This window comes from Cryphonectria parasitica (genome assembly GCF_011745365.1).
Source record: "Cryphonectria parasitica EP155 unplaced genomic scaffold M406scaffold_2, whole genome shotgun sequence".
NCBI lineage: Eukaryota > Fungi > Ascomycota > Sordariomycetes > Diaporthales > Cryphonectriaceae > Cryphonectria > Cryphonectria parasitica.
Genome location: NW_024468910.1, coordinates 1,504,799 through 1,523,203, shown reverse-complemented (window position 1 = coordinate 1,523,203; position 18,405 = coordinate 1,504,799). Strand labels below are relative to the sequence as shown.

Genomic DNA, 18,405 nt, shown 5'->3' with positions numbered 1-18,405 from the left:
CTTTTAAGAAAATCTTTCATAATTTTAATAAAGAATATATTATAGCTTAGCAGCTTATAAATCTCAAATAAACTAAGTTAGCTTCTGCTTATATAATCAGATTCAGGCAGCTTTTAGCAAGACTCTTATAGGAAGATAAGAATCTTATAAAGTATTATTATAAGGGATTTAAGGATAATATTAAGAATAAAATCTTTAAGCAGAATTAGCTAGAGAACTTTGCAATATTCTCCAACTAAGCAATCTGCATCAATAATTATCTATATGAATAATAAGTAGAGAAGTTTAAGAAAGAAGAAAGCTAGACTTAAAGATTTCTAGCTAATATAAGCAAGAAACTTTAAAACAAAAATAGCAGTTGATATAGCAGTATAGCTCAGAGTAGCACTATATACGCTAGTTTCATGAAACTCGATACAGCTAATAAGCAGTATAGCAAGAGAAACAGCGCTACTTGCTATAACTATAATAAATAGAGATATATAGCATGCAATTACTATTAATTTCGAAAGAATAAATAGCAATTAGTTTAGAAAGAATGTTAGATAAATATTGTTCAGCGATAGAAATTTAATCAACTGAGTAAAAACATTCTCTTGAAGCAAATATCGGATTCTATTGATTACGGAAGTCTTAGCTGGATATTCTACTGTTGTGGTGGCCAGGGTGGTAGTCCGTGGGACGTGGAGTACAGTGGGTTAAGGGTCCTCATACATATAAAGGACACCACCCACTTTTCAAATTCTTTAGCTATAAGCAACAATCAAGCAATCCTTTCTCTTCTTTTCAATTTTGAACCCTTTGGACAGGTCTAAGACAGGTTTTTCACCCTGTTCTTGTGCCCGTGTGGCCTTAGTTTGCTGTCCTTATCTGTACAGGCACGCTTGGGTTGCACGAGCCCTTGCCCATTGCTTCGGCAGCTGGTTGTCCCTTTTTTTCTTTCGAGGGCGACGGCGCCCTAGTTCTGGTTCACTACTATAATAATAACTGCTTAATACATTTCTCGAGTAAGGAAGATTCAGAATAGTTCTTCTAGAAATCTAGGCGCTACAAGCAGATAGTAACAGCAGAGCGAGGATATATGCTCAGTACAATCATAAGCAGCAATGATTCGGATTGCTTTAGCATTACTAGATAAAGCATTCAAGCATTAGAGAAAGGACTTAGCAATAATACTCTTCATTATTCCTCATTAGCTATACTAAGTATTATAACTAGGGATATGAATAAGGGATGGTATCTTCTTAGCTATTGATACAAATACCTGAACGATACCGGGAGCGCTTCTCAAGCAACAGAAGAATTCGGCTAAGACAGACAATTCAGTGATTCACTAGAGTTTCCTGTAAACAACAAACCCAACAAACTTAGAAGAAGATTTCCCTTTAGCATTGAATGAAATAAGGAAACAATATGAATTAAATATCTTATCTATAAGATAGAGCTAGAGAAGCTCTTTATCTGCATCCTCTTGCAGAACATTAAAGCATAATAAGACAAGGATTCTCAAATCAGCTTACTTTACAGCCTATACTACAAACTAGCATAAATCTCCTGCATCTATCATAGCTGCAGAATGCATTTCTCGGAGAAGATGCAATATAAATAGTTTCTTATCAGAGAATCAGAACAAATTCTTCAGGCTGTTGAGAAACAGGAATTCCGCTTTAGGGAAGTTCTTAATAAGCAGTATAATAATGCATATATCGAACTACTAAACAATTGCTTCAAGCAATATGTAGATAAGAAAATAGAATGATAGTAATGCAGAATAATGCTTTGTACAATTCATATTAATAACAAAGTTTGCAACTAGTATTAATAGAGAAAAAACTAGGAATAATAATGATATGATTAAAAGCAAGCTAAGAAGCTTACTTAAGAAGCAGCAAAGCAAGCTTAGAGGAAGAATAAGCAGCTTTCAATAATTTCAAAAGAATAGGATTGCTTGTAAAGAAACTATAGATAATCAGACTGAAACAGTTCCTATGTAGAGCTTTCAAAGCAGATTATGCTTACATCAAGCTCAATATATACATTCAAGGATACAAGTACAGCGCATTATTGAATAGCAGCGCTCAGGGAAACTTTATATTCCTATATATTATTAATCAAGCATAACTATAATGGAAATGAAAGAAGCAGCTATACATTCTTAGCATTATGAAAGAACAATCTGTTGTATACAACTAAGGAATAATTAATAAGAAGACTGATTATCTACTTATCTTAATCCAAGAATACATAATTAGAGTTTCTTTTAATATTACGGATATAGCATAGCATGGGCTGATTATAGAGCTTTTATAGCTTAAAGAGTACAATCCTTGAATCGATTGAACTATTGGCTAGATCTCATGAGAACAAGCTGTATTCAGAGAAATAGTTGCAATTAATGATGCAGGATCGAAGCTAGTTATTGAAGAATACTCGGGAAAAGAAGCTTCAAACGACTTCATATATACTTCCAAACCTGCAGGGCTGGCAGTTCAAGGAGACGAATCTAGTAACAGGCGAATTCAAATAGTGCTAGGGTGCTAACAGATTAGCAAAACAACGGAAGCGAAACCCTTAGCAGGTCGGTCCGCTCCGGAGCGACAAAGAGAAGCTTCAGAATGTGAATTGTGGATTCATACAGGAAAAACCTCGAAACCAGGCCCTCGAGCGCTCGGTCCGGCTCGGAGCGAACGCTTAAGGCTCTCAAAAGCGTTACCAGAAAAGAAGCACGCTTAACAGTATCTACTGTTTCTCCAGATAGCAGAAACAGCACATGAGCTAGAACCAACACTTGCAAGCATACTACGAGAATATTACAAGTTTAAAAAATTATTCCAGGAAGAACTGGATACAGAATTGCTAGAATACAGCTCATACAATCACAAGATCCTGCTACAAGAAGGAAAACAGCCCAAGTTCTTCCTCATCTATGAACTAGATAAGGCATAACTAAAGATGCTTAAGGAGTATCTTAATGAGAATCTCAAGAAGGGATATATATAATTATTGCAATTACTAGCAGGATATTCCATCTTGTTTATACTTAAGAAAAATAGCAAGCTTAAGCTATATATTGATTATAAATAACTTAATAATATTACAATCAAGAACTGATATTCGTTACTACTTATTAAGAAACTATAAGATAGATTGCAAGGAGTATAGTAATTTATAGCTCTAGACTTAAAAGGAGCTTACAATCTGATTAGAATGAAGAAAGAAGAAGAATGGAAAACTGCTTTCAGAATATACTATAGATACTATGAATATTTGATTATACTTTTCGGATTAATGAATGCTTTAGCTTCATTTCAAGAAATAATCAATTATATTCTATATGAATATCTGAATCAGTTCATCATTGCATATCTTAATAATATTCTTATTTATTCTTGAATACTGAAGAAGTATAAGGAATATATAGAAATAGTATTGCAAACGCTTTAGAATGCAAAACTCCTTGTAAAATCTGCAAAGAATTACTTTTATATACAAAAGATCGACTATTTCGAATTCATAATTGAATCAGAATGCATTAAGCTATAGAAAGATAAGGTAGAAGCTATTAGAAATTAGCTAATTTCTAGGAATATTAGAGATATTAAGTCTTTTCTCGAATATATTAACTTCTATAAGCAGTTCATTAAAAACTATAGCTAAATTGCATATTTTCTTACAAATCTTACTAAAAAGAAGCAGCTTTTCGAATGAACTTCCAAGGTGCAAGAAGCTTTTGATGAAATCATTAGGCATATTACTTCAGAACTAGTTCTGTATAAAGCAGATCTCTACAAATTCTTTAAAGTTGAAACTGATGCATTAGAATATATATTCGGAGAACAACTTGATTAGCGAAATAATCAAGAATATCTAAGAATTATAAGCAACTTTTCGAAGAAGCTAAATAGTTCAGAAGTCAATTACGAAATTCCTAATCAGGAATTTATAGCGATAGTAAAAGCCTTTGAGGAGTAGCAATACTATCTTATTAGCGCATAGCATCTAATTATAGTTTGCTCGAATTACAAGAATCTAATTACATTCATAATAACTAAAGTCTTGAATAAATAATAAATTAAATAAACAGAGTTCCTCTTACAGTTTGATTTCAGAATTATGCATTACAAAAGCTTAGAAAATGAATAAGCAGACGCTCTTAGCAGGAAATTAGATCATCGAAATGCAGATTCCTTGGATATACAAAACATCTTTGCTCAAAACAAGTTAAGAAATCTTATTAATGCATATAGAAAGCTGAACGCTGCTTTTAGAATCGGATTTTCGAAAAAGGATTCAGAATTAATAACTTTAGATGAATAAAATAACTATATCAGGAATATATACAGCGCATTAGCACATAAATACTAGAGAATTAGAGTAATCTATAAATACATTAAAAGATACTGGAGCTTATCAGGCTTCAGAAAAAGGATTGAGAATATCTTATAACAATACAATAGCTGCAAAAAGAATAAAGCAGAAAGATATAAGCTTTATAAACTATTGCACTTCTTACTAATACCTACGATTATTTAGCAATCCATTAATCTAAACTTTATTACTAAGCTACTTCTCTTATAAGAACTCTTAACTAAAGTGCAATATAATAGCATTTTAGTAGTAGTTTGTAAACTAAGCAAGTATACTTACTTTCTTCTCTATAAGAAAAGCAGTATAGCAGAAGAACTCGCATATGCATTCCTTAGAATAATCATTGCTAACTATAATATACTAAAAGAAGTAATGAACCAGAACTAGGGCGCCGTCGCTCTCGAAAGAAAAAGGGATAAACAGCTGCTGAAGCAATGAGCAAGAGCTTGTGCAACCCAAGCGTGCTTGTACAGATGGGGACAGCAGACTAAGGCCGCACGGGCACAAGAACAGGGTGAAAAACCTGTCTTAGACCTATCCAAAGGGTTCAAAATTGAAAAGAAGAGAAAGAATGCTTCATTGTTGCTTATAGCTAAAGAATTTGAAAAGTGGGTGGTATCCTTTATATGTATGAGGACCCTTGACCCACTGTACTCCACGTTCCACGGACTACCACCCTGGCCACCACAACAGTAATTTCTAATAGAAATAGAAAATTCAATTCAAAATTTTAAACTTCGCTTATAAAACAGCTTGAAATATACTACAGAATATCTACAGCATTTTATTTACAAACAAATAAATAAATGGAAAGAATAAATCAGATTATTGAATAATATCTTCAGTACTATATTAATTAGAAACAGAATAATTGAATTAATCTATTGCTCCTTGTATAGTTCGCTTATAATAGCGCAGATATAAGTACAATAAAGAAGTTACTATTCTTCGTATTCTACAGATACAATCCAACAGCTTACTATAAAGCATTGCTAGAAGCAGATGCAGAAGCTGCGAATAAAAGAGTTAAAAAGATTAAGAAGATTCAGAAGAAACTCTAATCAGAATTATAATTCGTTCAAAAGCAAATAATGCAGTATGCAAATTCCAAAAGAATTGAAAGACTAATTCTACAGAAGAGAGATAAGATTTATCTATTTCGAAAAAATATCAAAACAATCAGACTCAGCAATAAACTTGATTATAAGAAGTTAGAATTATTCAAAATCTTGCAACAGATTTCCCCAGTTAATTACAAGTTAGCATTATCTTATGAAATAAGAATATATTCAGTTTTTCATATCTTATTGCTGAAATCAGCAGCTCAGAAAATATTAGCAGATAATACAGCAGAAGTAGAAAATAATGAATCAGAGTATAAGATAGAGAAGATTCTCAAGCATAGAAGCATAGATAATATAAGAGAATATCTCATCAAATGAAAAGATTACTCAGCAAGCGAAAATTTATAGGAATCATAGAAAAATATCAAGAATGCTTAGGAAAAGATAGCTGAGTATTGAAGAAGGAAGGAAACCAGTATCTAGGATGATTGCTCCGCTCTGAACCGAGATCCAGAAGCTTTAGGAATCTTACTTTCCAGAAAACCCAACCAGTTCACTACAGAATTCCCTATATTTACAGAATTCCAATCAAACCCTTCAAAAAAGGAATCTCCAGCAATCACAGCTGATTCCTCAAATACAGCTTCCTGCACAGCAGAAGCAGCACAGCAACACTTCTCTTCAGCCTTCTCAGCCTCAATGCGATCCAACTCCTTCACATTGTCAATGCCGCAGCGAACAGCATATATCATCTTTTCGAACTACATTCTTTTCTGCTTGCACAGCTGAAGAATCTTTTCCTCAGCAGCTTGCAACTCATCCTCCAGCTCTTGGTGCTGAATAGCAATCTTGCGCAACTCCGAGGGACTAACGCTCTGTACATTGCATCGGGAACGATTAAGTTGAACGTATTCAGCGCAACGAGAAGAATCGAGAGAAAAGATCTGGCAGAAAGAAATATTCCGATCCTTACAAAATGAATAGGAAGGCATGGAAAAGGAATTTTGAAGAATAGCGGAAAGAAAACTTTTACATTCCTTAGTTTTTCGAGAATGAGACTTGGAAGTGCAAGATTTGTTGATTCTGTTCAATATCTTAATTAGGAAGGCAAGATCATATATATAGAAGACTTGCCAGAATACTTACAGAAGATCGTTGAGAATAACAACTAATAGAAAGGAGATAATATTATAACTCATTTAATATACAGGTTATGAAACAGATTACGAGTAATAAGAACCAGATATCAAGAATCCAATGTTCTAATAAAGCATTGATTATATAATCCAGAATTAGAATTACAGCAGGAATGGATTACTGGATCATTAGATAATCCAGTGAGCCTGGATCATCTGGATTAGTAATGAGCCAAGATAAGCTATACTGAAGAGCCGGATATATAACCATGCAATCATTACCATCGGATAGATTCAGTATATAGCTCTTCAGTTGTTAATCTAAGTATCAGATTACTCTCTTACTCTGATAGCTCCAAAGGCAGTGAATACTTGCATCGCTTATTAAGACTTGTACGGTTCCGTATTCAAGAACTTGACACTTTGACATCGCTCTTGTTAGCATAAACCCTTCGTGTACTTGGGAATCTTCGGATTGCTGCAGTGCTCATTACATTTTCGTAGATTTCATAAGAAGTTTCGCATTCTGAAGCATTTGCAATACTGTTTTCATGTAGCAGTGGCCATAGGGGCCTCAGGTGAATGAGGCCTGAGTGGCCACCCTGACTCACTGGCCTGAGCCATTCAATGAAAAAGCAGTGAGTCGCCAGGTACGCTAGCCCAGTTGGGACTAGTGCTAATTGCCTTCTATGTAGAAAGCAATTGGCAAGCATGCCTTGAGATAGATTAATTGAAGAACTATCTTTCCTTACACCATTTGTAGTACATCATAGAATGCTTTCTACATTTCATATGCTTTCTATATTCTTCTAGTATTCAAGAATAAATAAGAATATTATCGAAATATATAATAATAAACTAATTAAAATGCTTATATAGAATATAATTAATCATTTCTTAGAATAAAGCTAAAGCATTTATTAAACTAAAGAGTATAACTAAATACTTATAATATTCGTAGCATATTCTGAAAGCAGTTTTCTATTTCTCTTCTTTCTTTATTCTGATTAGATTATAAGCTTCTTTAAGATTTAGAGCTATAAATTACTATACTTCTTATAATCTATTTTATAATTTCTTAATAAGTAATAATAAATATTAGTTTTTGATTATAATATTATTAAATTATTTATAATTAATATATAGCTTAAGCTTGCTATTTTTCTTAAATATAAATAGAATAGAATATTCTGCTAATAATTATAATAATTATATATATTTCTTTTTAAGATTCTTATTAAGATATTTTCTAAATATTTTAAATTATATTTTATTTAGTTTATAAATAAGAAAAAACTTAAGCTATTTTTCTTTTTATAATAAGATTTTATAATTATATAAGCTATATTCTGATAATTCTGTATTCAATTCTTCTTGGAATAATTTTTTAAATTTGTAATATTTTTGTAATATGCTTGTAAGTATTAATTCTAATTTATATTCTGTTTCTGCTATCTAGAGAAATAGTAAATATTATTAAGCATTCTTTCTTTCTTATATTGCATAAAGAATTATTGCTTTCTTTCTTTTGCTTAATTGCTATTTATTAGTTTGAGCTAAAGTAATTTCTCTAAGATATAATTTCTATTTTTTATTCTAATTTGTAATATATTGCTCTGATACAAACTAATTATCTTATATTAATATTTATATTCTTATTTCTATAATTTGTAAGAATTCTAGTATAATAATAATATTCTTTTTATTAGATTCTTCTTTTTCTATTATTAGCTCTGCTAATCTGAAGATATATATAAATCTGTTTAAAGCTTCTTTTCTCAAGTATTCTTTAGTAACTGAATTCGATTCTATATTATTAATTGCAATTATTCTATTGAATATAGCTTATTCTTAAGAAATCTAGCTAATAATTCAATTGATTTGAGAATTATGCTATCTAAGCTAAGAAATACTTAGAATTAACTTATATTCTGCTATATTTATAATATTAAAAGCAATAAATATTATATAATCTTGAATTAAAACTAATAAATAATTAGTTTTTATATTAATTATATCTTAATTATATATAATAATTTATTCTTTTATAATAAGAAGATTATAGATTTTCTTCTTCTAATACTAATTAATATATATCTTATTAATAATTCTAAGAAATATAAAGTTTTCTTAAGCGCTACTATTTAATAAAGCTTTATATTTATTTCTGTAAATATAAGTATCAAGTTTTATATATACTTTGTTTCTGCTATATACAGTATATAGAAATCTTTAAGCTCTAATTATTTGTAATCTTATTACAAACAATTCTTCCCTTTTGAGATTTAAGCTTGTTATACTGCTTTCTAAGCAAGCTTTTTAGCTTATTACTATTCATACTAATATCTCTTTCTAGCTTCTTGCTTATTATGCTAATTGCAAATCTTATTGCTTATATAAATAGTGCAATTAATTATTTAGCACTGCTACTATTTTATTCTGCTATTAATGCAGTTTCAAGAGCTATTTGCTAATAGCTTAATATATACATTATTATGCTTTATTTCAAAAACTTCTCTGAATCTAATACTAGATTCCTTAATAACTTAGTATAATGAGCACTGCGGTAATCCGGAGATTCCAAAGTACACAAAGGGTTTATGCTAACAAGAGCAGTGCCAAGTATAAGCCTTGAATACGGAAATACAACCGGAGTAACTATGCAAGTATTCACTGTCTTTGGAGCTATCAGAGTAGAAGAGTAATCTGATACTTAGATTAATAACTGAAGAGCTATATACAATGATCTATCTAATAGTAATGAATGTATAATTATATATTCAGCTCTTTGTTGTAGCTTATCTTAGATTATTAGCGATTCAAGTAATTCAAGTGATTCAAGCTTATTGGATCATCTACTGATTCAATAATCCGTTTCTGCTGTAATCCTTATTCTGGATTATATAATTACTGTTGATTATCTAATATTGAGTTGTAATATCTAGTTCCTTATTTAGTAAGCCTGTTCTGCAACCTGCATATTGAATAGATTATAATATTATTCCCTTTCTATCAGTTATTATTCTCAATGATCTTCTATAAGCATTCTAGCAAGCTATTCTTGTATATGATTATGCTTTTCTAATTTGTTATATTGAATAGAATCAACAAGTTTTGTATTCCTAAGTTCTGCTCTCGAAAAACTATAGAATGCGAAAGTCTTCTTTCTGCTATTCTTCAAAATTCCTTCATTATGCTTTTCTATTCGTTTTGTAAGGATCAGAAAATTCCTTCCTATTAGATTTTTCCTTTCGATTCCTCCTGTTGCACTGAATGCATTTAGCTTAATCATTCCTGCTGCAATGTATAGAGTATTAGCTTTTCGGAATTGTATAAAATTGCTACTTAATATCAGGAATTGGAAGATAAGTTGCAAGCTGCTGAGAAGAAGGTTTTTCAGTTATGTAAATAGAAGAGAATATAGTTTGAAAAGATAATATATGCTATTCATTATAATATTAATAATGTAGAAGAGCTGAATTGTATTAAAGCTGAGAAGATTAAAGAGAAGTATTGTTATGCTGCTGTTGCTATGTAGAAAATTGTATTCGAGAAGTTAGCTATAGTTGCTAGAGATTCCTTTTTTGAAAGACTTGATTGGAATTCTGTAGATATAAGGAATTCTGTAGTAAACTGATTAGGTTTTCTAGAGAGTGAGATTTCTAAAGCTTCTGGATTTCGATTTGGAGCGGAGCAATTGTTCTAGATGCTAATTTCTTTCCTTTTTCAATACTCAGCTATCTTTTTCTAAGTATTTTTAATATTTTCCTATAATTTCTATAAATTCTTGCTTGCTAAATAATCTTTTTATTTGATAAGATATTCTTGCATATTATTTATATTTCTATACTTGAGAATCTTCTTCATCTTATACTCTGATTTATTATTTTTTACTTTTGCTATATTATTCATTAATATTTCCTATACTGCTAGTTTCAGCAGTAAGATGTGAAATACTGAATATATTCTTATTTTATAAAATAGTACTAACTTGTAATTAACTAAGAAAATCTATTACAAGATTTTAAATAGTTCTAACTTCTTATAATTAAGTTTGTTATTAGGTTTAGTTATTTTAATGTTTTTTCGAAGCAAATAGATCTTATTTCTCTTCTGTAGAGTTAGTTTCTTAATTCTTTTAGAGTTTGCATACTGTATTATTCGTTTCTGAATGAATTATAGCTCTAATTGAAGTTTTTTCTAAACTTTTTTGATTTTTCTAATCTTCTTATTTGCAGCTTCTGCATCTGCTTTTAGCAGCATTTTATAGTAAGCTGTTGAATTATATTTATAAAGTATAAAGAATAGAGACTTCTTTATTATACTTATATTTATACTATTATAAGTAAACTATATAAGAAGCAATAGATTAATTTAATTATTCTGTTTCTAGTTGGTATAGTATTAAAAATATTATTTAATAATCTGATTTATTTTTTCTATTTATTCATCTATTTATAAATAAAATGCTATAAACATTCTGTAGTATATTCCGAGCTGTTTTGTAAGTAAAATTTAGAATTTTAAATTAAACTTTCTATCTCTATTGGAGATTACTTCTTCTAATATGCTATAATTAGCAATAATTATTCTGAGGAATATATATGCAAGTTCTTCTGCTATACTGCTTTTCTTATAGAAAAGAAAATAAGTATATTTGCTTAGTTTGCAAATTATTATTAAAATGCTATTATATTATATTTTAGTTAAGAGTTCTTATAAGAGAAGTAGCTTGATAATAAAGTTTAGATTAATAGATTGCTATATAGTTATAAATATTAGTAAGAAGTGCAGTAGTCTATAAAGCTTATATTTTTCTGCTTTATTTTTCTTATAGCTATTGCATTATTATAAAAGATCTTTAATTCTTTTTCTAAAGCTTAGCAAATTCTAGTATTTTTTAATATATTTATAGATTGCTCTAATTCTCTGATATTTATATGCTAGTATATTGTATATATTCTTGATATAGCTATCTTATTTATCTAAAGTTATTAATTCTAAATTCTTTTCTAAAGATCTGATTCTAAAGATAGTATTCAGCTTTTTATATATATTAATGAGATTCTCTGATTCATTTTGAGTAAAGATGTTTTATATATTTGAGAAATCTGTATTTTAATAGTTTGATTTTCTGCTGAAAGCATCTGCTTATCTATTTTCTGAATCTTTGTAATATATAATCTTAAAATTAAATTATAAGAAAAACTCTGCTTATCTGATTTATTATTTATTCAAAATCTTAATTATTATGAATATAATTAGATTCTTATAATCCAAGTAAATTATAATTGAGTATTATATATTAATAAGATAGTATTGCTATTTTTTGAAAGCTTTTATTATTGCTATAAGTTTCTAATCTGGGATTCTATAGTTGATTTCTAAACTGTTTAACTTTTTCAAAAAGTTGCTTATAATTCTTAGATATTCTTAATTATTTTGCTAATTAAGTTATTCTCTGAGTATATATTCCGATATATTAATCTTAATTTCAAATAGTTTATAAGAATCTGCTTTATACAGAATTAGCTTTAAGATAATATATCTGATAATCTTGTTAAAAGCTTTCTATATTTTGAAAGTTTATTCGAAAAACTGCTTCTTTTTAGTGAGATTTGTAAGAAGGAATGTAATTCAGCTATAATTCTTAATGAATTATTTGTAGAAATTAATATATTTGAGAAAAGATTTAATATTTCTAATATTCTTAAAAACTAGCTAATTTCTAATAGCTTTTATCTTATCTTTCTATAGCTTAATGCATTCTGATTTAATTATAAATTCGAAATAATTAACTTTTTATATATAAAAGTAACTTTTTATAGATTTTATAAGAAGTTTTGCATTCTAAAGCATTTATAATACTATTTCTATCTACTTCTTATATTTTTCTAATATCCGAAAGTAAATAAGAATATTATTAAGATATGCAATTATAAACTAATTAAGATACTTATATAGAATATAATTAATTATTTCTTAAAATAAAGCTAGAATATTTGTTAAATTAAAGAGTATAATCAAATATTTATAGTATTTATAATATATTCTGAAAGCAGTTTTCCATTCTTTTTCTTTTTTTACTCTGATTGGATTATAAGCTTTTTTAAGATCTAGAGCTATAAATTATTATACTTTTTGCAGCTTATCTTATAATTTCTTAATAAATAATAATAAATATTAGTTTTTGATTATAATATTATTAAGTTATTTATAATCAATATATAACTTAAGTTTGCTATTCTTTTTGAATATAAATAGAATAAAGTATTCTGCTAATAATTATAATGATTATATATATTCTTTCTTAAGATTCTTATTAAAATACTGCTTAAATGCTTCGAATTATGCTTTATTTAATCTATAAATAAAAAAAAACTTGAATTATTTCTTTTTTTATAATAGAATCTTGTAATTATATAAGCTATATTCTGATAATTCTGTATTCAATTCTTTCTGAAATAACTTTTTGAACTTATAATACTTTTATAGTATTTCTGCAAGTATTAGTTTGGATTTATATTCTGTTTCTGCTATCTGAAGGAATAGTAAGTATTGTTAAGCATACTTCTTCTTGCTAGCTGTTAGTAGTATTTTCAGAAGCTTTGAATAGTTGCTTCAGGCTGAACTGAATGCTTGAGAGTCTGATTTCGAGATTTTCTTGTAAATCTATAATTCATATTCTGAAGCTTTCTGTTATAATCCATCCAACATGCAGATCACGAAACAGGTTACGAGTAACAAGAATCAGATATCAAGAACCCAACGTTCTAACAAAACATTGATTACATAACCCAGGGTTAGGGTTATAAGCACAGCTAATCAGGAAGGATAGCTTTGGATATGTGCTATTCAGAGCTAGCAGAATAACTTAGATATATTGCTATCCAACATATTCATACTGAAAAGCTGGATATATAATCATGCATTCATTATCATTAGATAGATTCAGTATATAGCTCTTCAGTTATCAATCTAAGTATTCAGTCTTACATACTGAGTAGCTCCAAAGGCAGTAAATACTTGCATTGCTTATTGAGAACTTGTATAGTTCCGTATTCAAGAACTTAATACTTTGATACTGCTCTTGTTAGCATAAACTCTTTGCATACTTTGGAATCTTCAGATTGCTATAATACTTATTATATTTTAATAACTCTTGTTCAAGAACAGTTCAGTATTATCCTCTTGAGCAATACGGAATACAATAGTGTAATGAGCACTGCAGCAATCCGAAGATTCCAAAGTACACAAAGGGGTTTATGCTAACAAGAGCGATGTCGAAGTGTCAAGTCCTTGAATACGGAACCATACAAGTCCTAATAAGCGATGCAAGTGTTCACTGCCTTTGGGGCTACTCAGTGTATGAGACTGAATACTTAGATTGATAACTGAAGAGCTATATACTGAATCCATCTAATAGTAATGAACATATCCTTATATATTCAGCTCTTCAGTCCTAACTATCCTAACTATGCTCCGATTCCTTATAGTTATTTCTCCAAATAGGTTGACTATGTCTATAGTTAACATAATTGCGCTAGCAATCCTAATTCGGGTTTCGTAATCTTGTTTGGTATCCGACGTTGAATCGTAATACCTGATTCCTTGATTAGTAGAGCCTATTCCGTAATCTGTATATTGGATGGATTATAACATCATCTCCCTCCTATCAGTCGTTATTCTCAACGATCTTCTGTAAGTATTCTAGCAAGTTCTTCGTATGCATGATCTTGCCTTCCTGATTGAGATGTTGAACAGAATCAACAAATCCCGTATTTGCAAATCTTCTTTCATTCCAAAAAGTACCCAAGATCGAGATCTCTTAATTTCCTATCTTTTGGAAAATTTTATTGAAATGCTCATCTATTCCTATTGCAAGAGGCATAGTTTCAGATCCTGCAAGGTATTTCCCGAAGACTCTTCTCGTTGCATCGAATGCGTTTGACTGAGCTGCTTCAAGTGCGACGTTATAAGCTCTTCCTCCGAGGAGCTTTGCAATATTGTTATCCAATATCGAAAGTTGGAGAATGAGATCGAGAAGAGGAAGACTGAGCTTTTCCATCTGTGCTAACAGAAGCGGATGTAGTTCGAGAAGATGAAACATGCTCTGCGTTGTGGTATTACTCGCGTAGAGGAATTGGATCGTGTGAAGGCTGAGAAGGCTGAGGCTGAGAGGGTGCGTATTGCTGCTGAAGTGCAGGCTGTAGTAGCAGAGGAATCTGCTGTTGTAGCTAGGGATTCTTCTTTTGAAGGTTTTGACTGGAACTCCGTGGATTTGGGAAGCTCTGTGGTAGATTGGTCGGGCTTCCTGGAGAATAAGGTTCCCGAGGCTTCTGAGTCTCGGTCCGGGGCAGAGCGATCATCCTAGATACTGGTTTCCTTCCTTTTCCAATACTCAGCTACTCTTTCTTGAGCGTTCTCAATGTTCTTCTGTGATTCCTATGAATTTTCGCTTGCTGAGTAATCTTTTCACTTGATAAGGTATTCTCTTGTGCTGTCTGTGCTTCTGTGTTTGAGAATCTTCTCTACTTCGTATTCTAGCTCATTATTTTCCACTTCTGCTGTGTTATCCACTAGTGCTTCCTGTGCTGCTGATTCCAACAGTAAGATGTGGAAAACCGGGTATATCCTCATCCCATGAGATAATGCTAATTCGTAGTTAACTGGAGAGATTTGTTGTAAGATTTTAAATAGTTTCAATTTCTTATAATCAAGTTTGTTGCTAGATTTAGTTGTTTTAATGTTTTTCTGAAGTAGATAAATCTTATCTTTCTTTTATAGGATTGGTTTCTTAATTCTTTTGAAGTTTGCATATTTGTAATGAGCACTGCAGCAATCCGAAGATTCCTAAGTACACGAAGGGGTTTATGCTAACAAGAGCGATGTCAAAGTGTCAAGTTCTTAAATACGGAACCGTACAAGTCCTGATAAGCGATGCAAGTATTCACTGCCTTTGGGGCTATCAGAGTAGAGAGTAATCTGATACTTAGATTAATAACTGAAGAGCTATATACTGAATCTATCTAATGGTAATGAACGAGTTCTTATATATCCAGCTCTTCAGTATGGCTCACCTTGGCTCACTACTGATCCGAATGATCCAGGCTTACTGGATCATCTAATGATCCAGTAATCCATCCCTGTTGTAACTCTAATCCTGAGTTATATAATCAATGTTTAGTTAGAACGTTGGATTCTTAACACCTGATTCTTGTTACTCGTAATCTGTTTCGTGATCTGTATATTGAATAAGTTATAACATTATCTCTCTTCTATCAATCGTTGTTCTTAACGATCTTCTGTAAGTATTCTAGCAAGTCTTCCGTCTGCATGATCTTGCTTTTCTAATCGAGATGTTGAACAGAATTAACAAATCTCGTGTTCTCAAGTTCCGTTCTCGAAAAACTAAGGAATGTAAAAACCTTCTTTCCGCTATTCTTCAACATTCCTTTACTATGCCTTTCTATTCGTTTTGTAAGGGCCGGAGCATTCCTTTCTGTTAAGTTTCCCCCCTCGATTTCTCCCATTACGCTGAATACGTTCGCCTCAATCGTTCCCGATGCGATGTACAGAGCGTTAGTCCTTCGGAGCTGCGCAAGATCGCTATTCAGCATCGAGAGCTGGAGGATGAGTTGCAGGCTGCTGAGGAGAAAGTTCTTCGGCTGCGCAAGCAGAAGAGGATGTGGTTTGAGAAGATGATGCGCGCTGTTCGTTGCAGCATCAACAATGTGGAGGAGCTGGATTGCGTCGAGGCTGAGGAAGCTGAAGAGGAACGTCGCTGTGCTGCTACTGCTGTGCAGGAAGCTGTTCTGGAGGAGTCGGCTGTGGCTGTCGGAGATTCTTCCTTTGAGAGGTTTGATTGGAATTCCGTAGATGTAAGGAATTCTGTGGTTGACTGATCGGGTTTTCTGAAGAGCGAGGTTTCCGAGGCTCCTGAATCTCGGTCCGGGGTGGAGCGGTTGTCTTAGATGCTGGTTTTCTTTTCTCAATATTCAGCTATCCTCTCCTGAGCGTTTTTGACGTTTTCCTATGATTCCCATGAATTTTCGCTTGCTGAGTAGCCTTTCCACTTGATAAGGTATTCCCTTGTGTTGTCTGTGCTTCTATGCTTGAGAATCTTTTCCATCTCATACTCTGGTTCGTTGTTTTCTACTTCTGCTGTATTATTCGTTAGTATTTTCTGTACTGCTAGCTCCAGCAGTGAAATGTGAAAAACTGGATATATTCTCATCCCATGAGATAATGCTAACTCGTAATTAACTAGGGAGATTTGTTGTAAGATTTTGAATAGTTCTAACTTCTTGTGATTGAGTTTGTTGCTGAGTCTGGTTGTTTTAATGTTTTTCCGAAGTAAATAGATCTTATCTTCCTTCTGTAGGATTGATTCTTCAATCCTTTTGGAGTTTGTATTGAACCAGAACTAGGGCGCCGTCGCCCTCGAAAGAAAAAGGGACAAACAGCTGCCGAAGCAATGGGCAAGGGCTCATGCAACCCAAGCGTGCCTGTACAGATGAGGACAGCAAACTAAGGCCACACGGGCACAAGAACAGGGTGAAAAACCTGTCTTAGACCTGTCCAAAGGGTTCAAAATTGAAAAGAAGAGAAAGGATGCTTCATTGTTGCTTATAGCTAAAGAATTTGAAAAGTGGGTGGTATCCTTTATATGTATGAGGACCCTTGACCCACTGTACTCCATGTCCCACGGACTACCACCCTGGCCACCACAACAGTATATTATATTATTTATTTCTGAATGAATTATAATTCTGATTGGAGTTCTTTCTGAACTTTCTTAATCTTCTTAATCCTTTTATTTGCAGCTTTTATATTTGCTTCTAGCAGTACTTTGTAGTAAGCTATTGGATTATATCTATAAAGCATAAAGAATAGTAACTTCTTTATTATACTTGTATCTGCACTATTATAAGCAAACTATGCAAGAAGCAATAGATTAATCTAATTATTCTGTTCTCAGTTAATATAGTATTGAAAATACTATTTAATAACTTAATTTATTCTTTCTATTTATTCATCTGTTTGCAGATAGAATGCTATGAATATTCTATAGTGTATTCTAAGCTGTTTCATAAGCAAAGTTCAAAACTTTGAATTGAACTTTCTATCTCTATTAGAGATTACTTCTTCTAGTATGCTGTAATTAGCAATAATCGTTCTAAGGAATATATATACAAGTTTCTCTGCTATACTGCTTTCCTTATAAAGAAGAAAGTAAGCATACTTGCTCAGTTTACAAACTATTACTAGAATGCTATCATATTGCACTTTAGTTAAGAGTTCTTATAAGAGAAGTAGCTTAATAATGAAGTTTAGACTAATAAATTATTAAATAATCATAAATACTGATAAGAGATGCAGTAATTTATAAAGCTTATATCTTTCTGCTTTATTTTTCTTATAGCTATTGCATTATTATAGAATGCTCTCAATCCTTTTTCTAAGATCTAATAGATTCCAATATCTTTTGATATATTCATAGATTGCTTTGATTTCCTGATATCTGTATGCTGGTATGCTATATATATTCTTGATATAATTATTCTATTTATTTGAAGTTATTAATTCTGGATTCTTCTCTAAGAATCCAATTCTGAAAGCAGCATTCAGCTCTCTATATACATTGATAAGATTTCCTAATTCATCTTGGGCAAAGATGTTCTATATATTCGAGGAATCTGCATCTCGATAGTCTGATCTTCTGCTAAAAGCATCCGCTTATCCGTTTTCTGAGCTTTTGCAGTGTACAATTCTGAAATCAAATTATAAAAGGAATTCTGCTTATCTAACTTATTGTTTGTTTAAGACTTTAGTTG

General features: G+C 31.2%; 3 protein-coding genes across 3 annotated transcripts; all 3 read left to right on the top strand.

The window, feature by feature from the left end:
* Positions 1 to 14,321: 14,321 nt before the first annotated feature.
* On the top strand, positions 14,322 to 14,519 carry M406DRAFT_250356 (uncharacterized protein; the record flags this gene model as incomplete). The annotated part of the gene is made up of 1 exon (XM_040916690.1): positions 14,322 to 14,519. The coding sequence occupies one exon, from the start codon at positions 14,322 to 14,324 to the stop codon at positions 14,517 to 14,519; it is 198 nt and encodes a 65-aa protein (XP_040779348.1).
* Positions 14,520 to 14,660: 141 nt separating this feature from the next.
* M406DRAFT_250815 (uncharacterized protein) lies at positions 14,661 to 14,942 on the top strand (the record flags this gene model as incomplete). Its single annotated transcript, XM_040916723.1, has 1 exon — positions 14,661 to 14,942. A coding segment is annotated over one exon (282 nt), but the record flags the coding sequence as incomplete, so codon positions are not given.
* Positions 14,943 to 16,077: 1,135 nt separating this feature from the next.
* On the top strand, positions 16,078 to 16,338 carry M406DRAFT_223769 (uncharacterized protein; the record flags this gene model as incomplete). The annotated part of the gene is made up of 1 exon (XM_040915662.1): positions 16,078 to 16,338. A coding segment is annotated over one exon (261 nt), but the record flags the coding sequence as incomplete, so codon positions are not given.
* Positions 16,339 to 18,405: the final 2,067 nt, after the last annotated feature.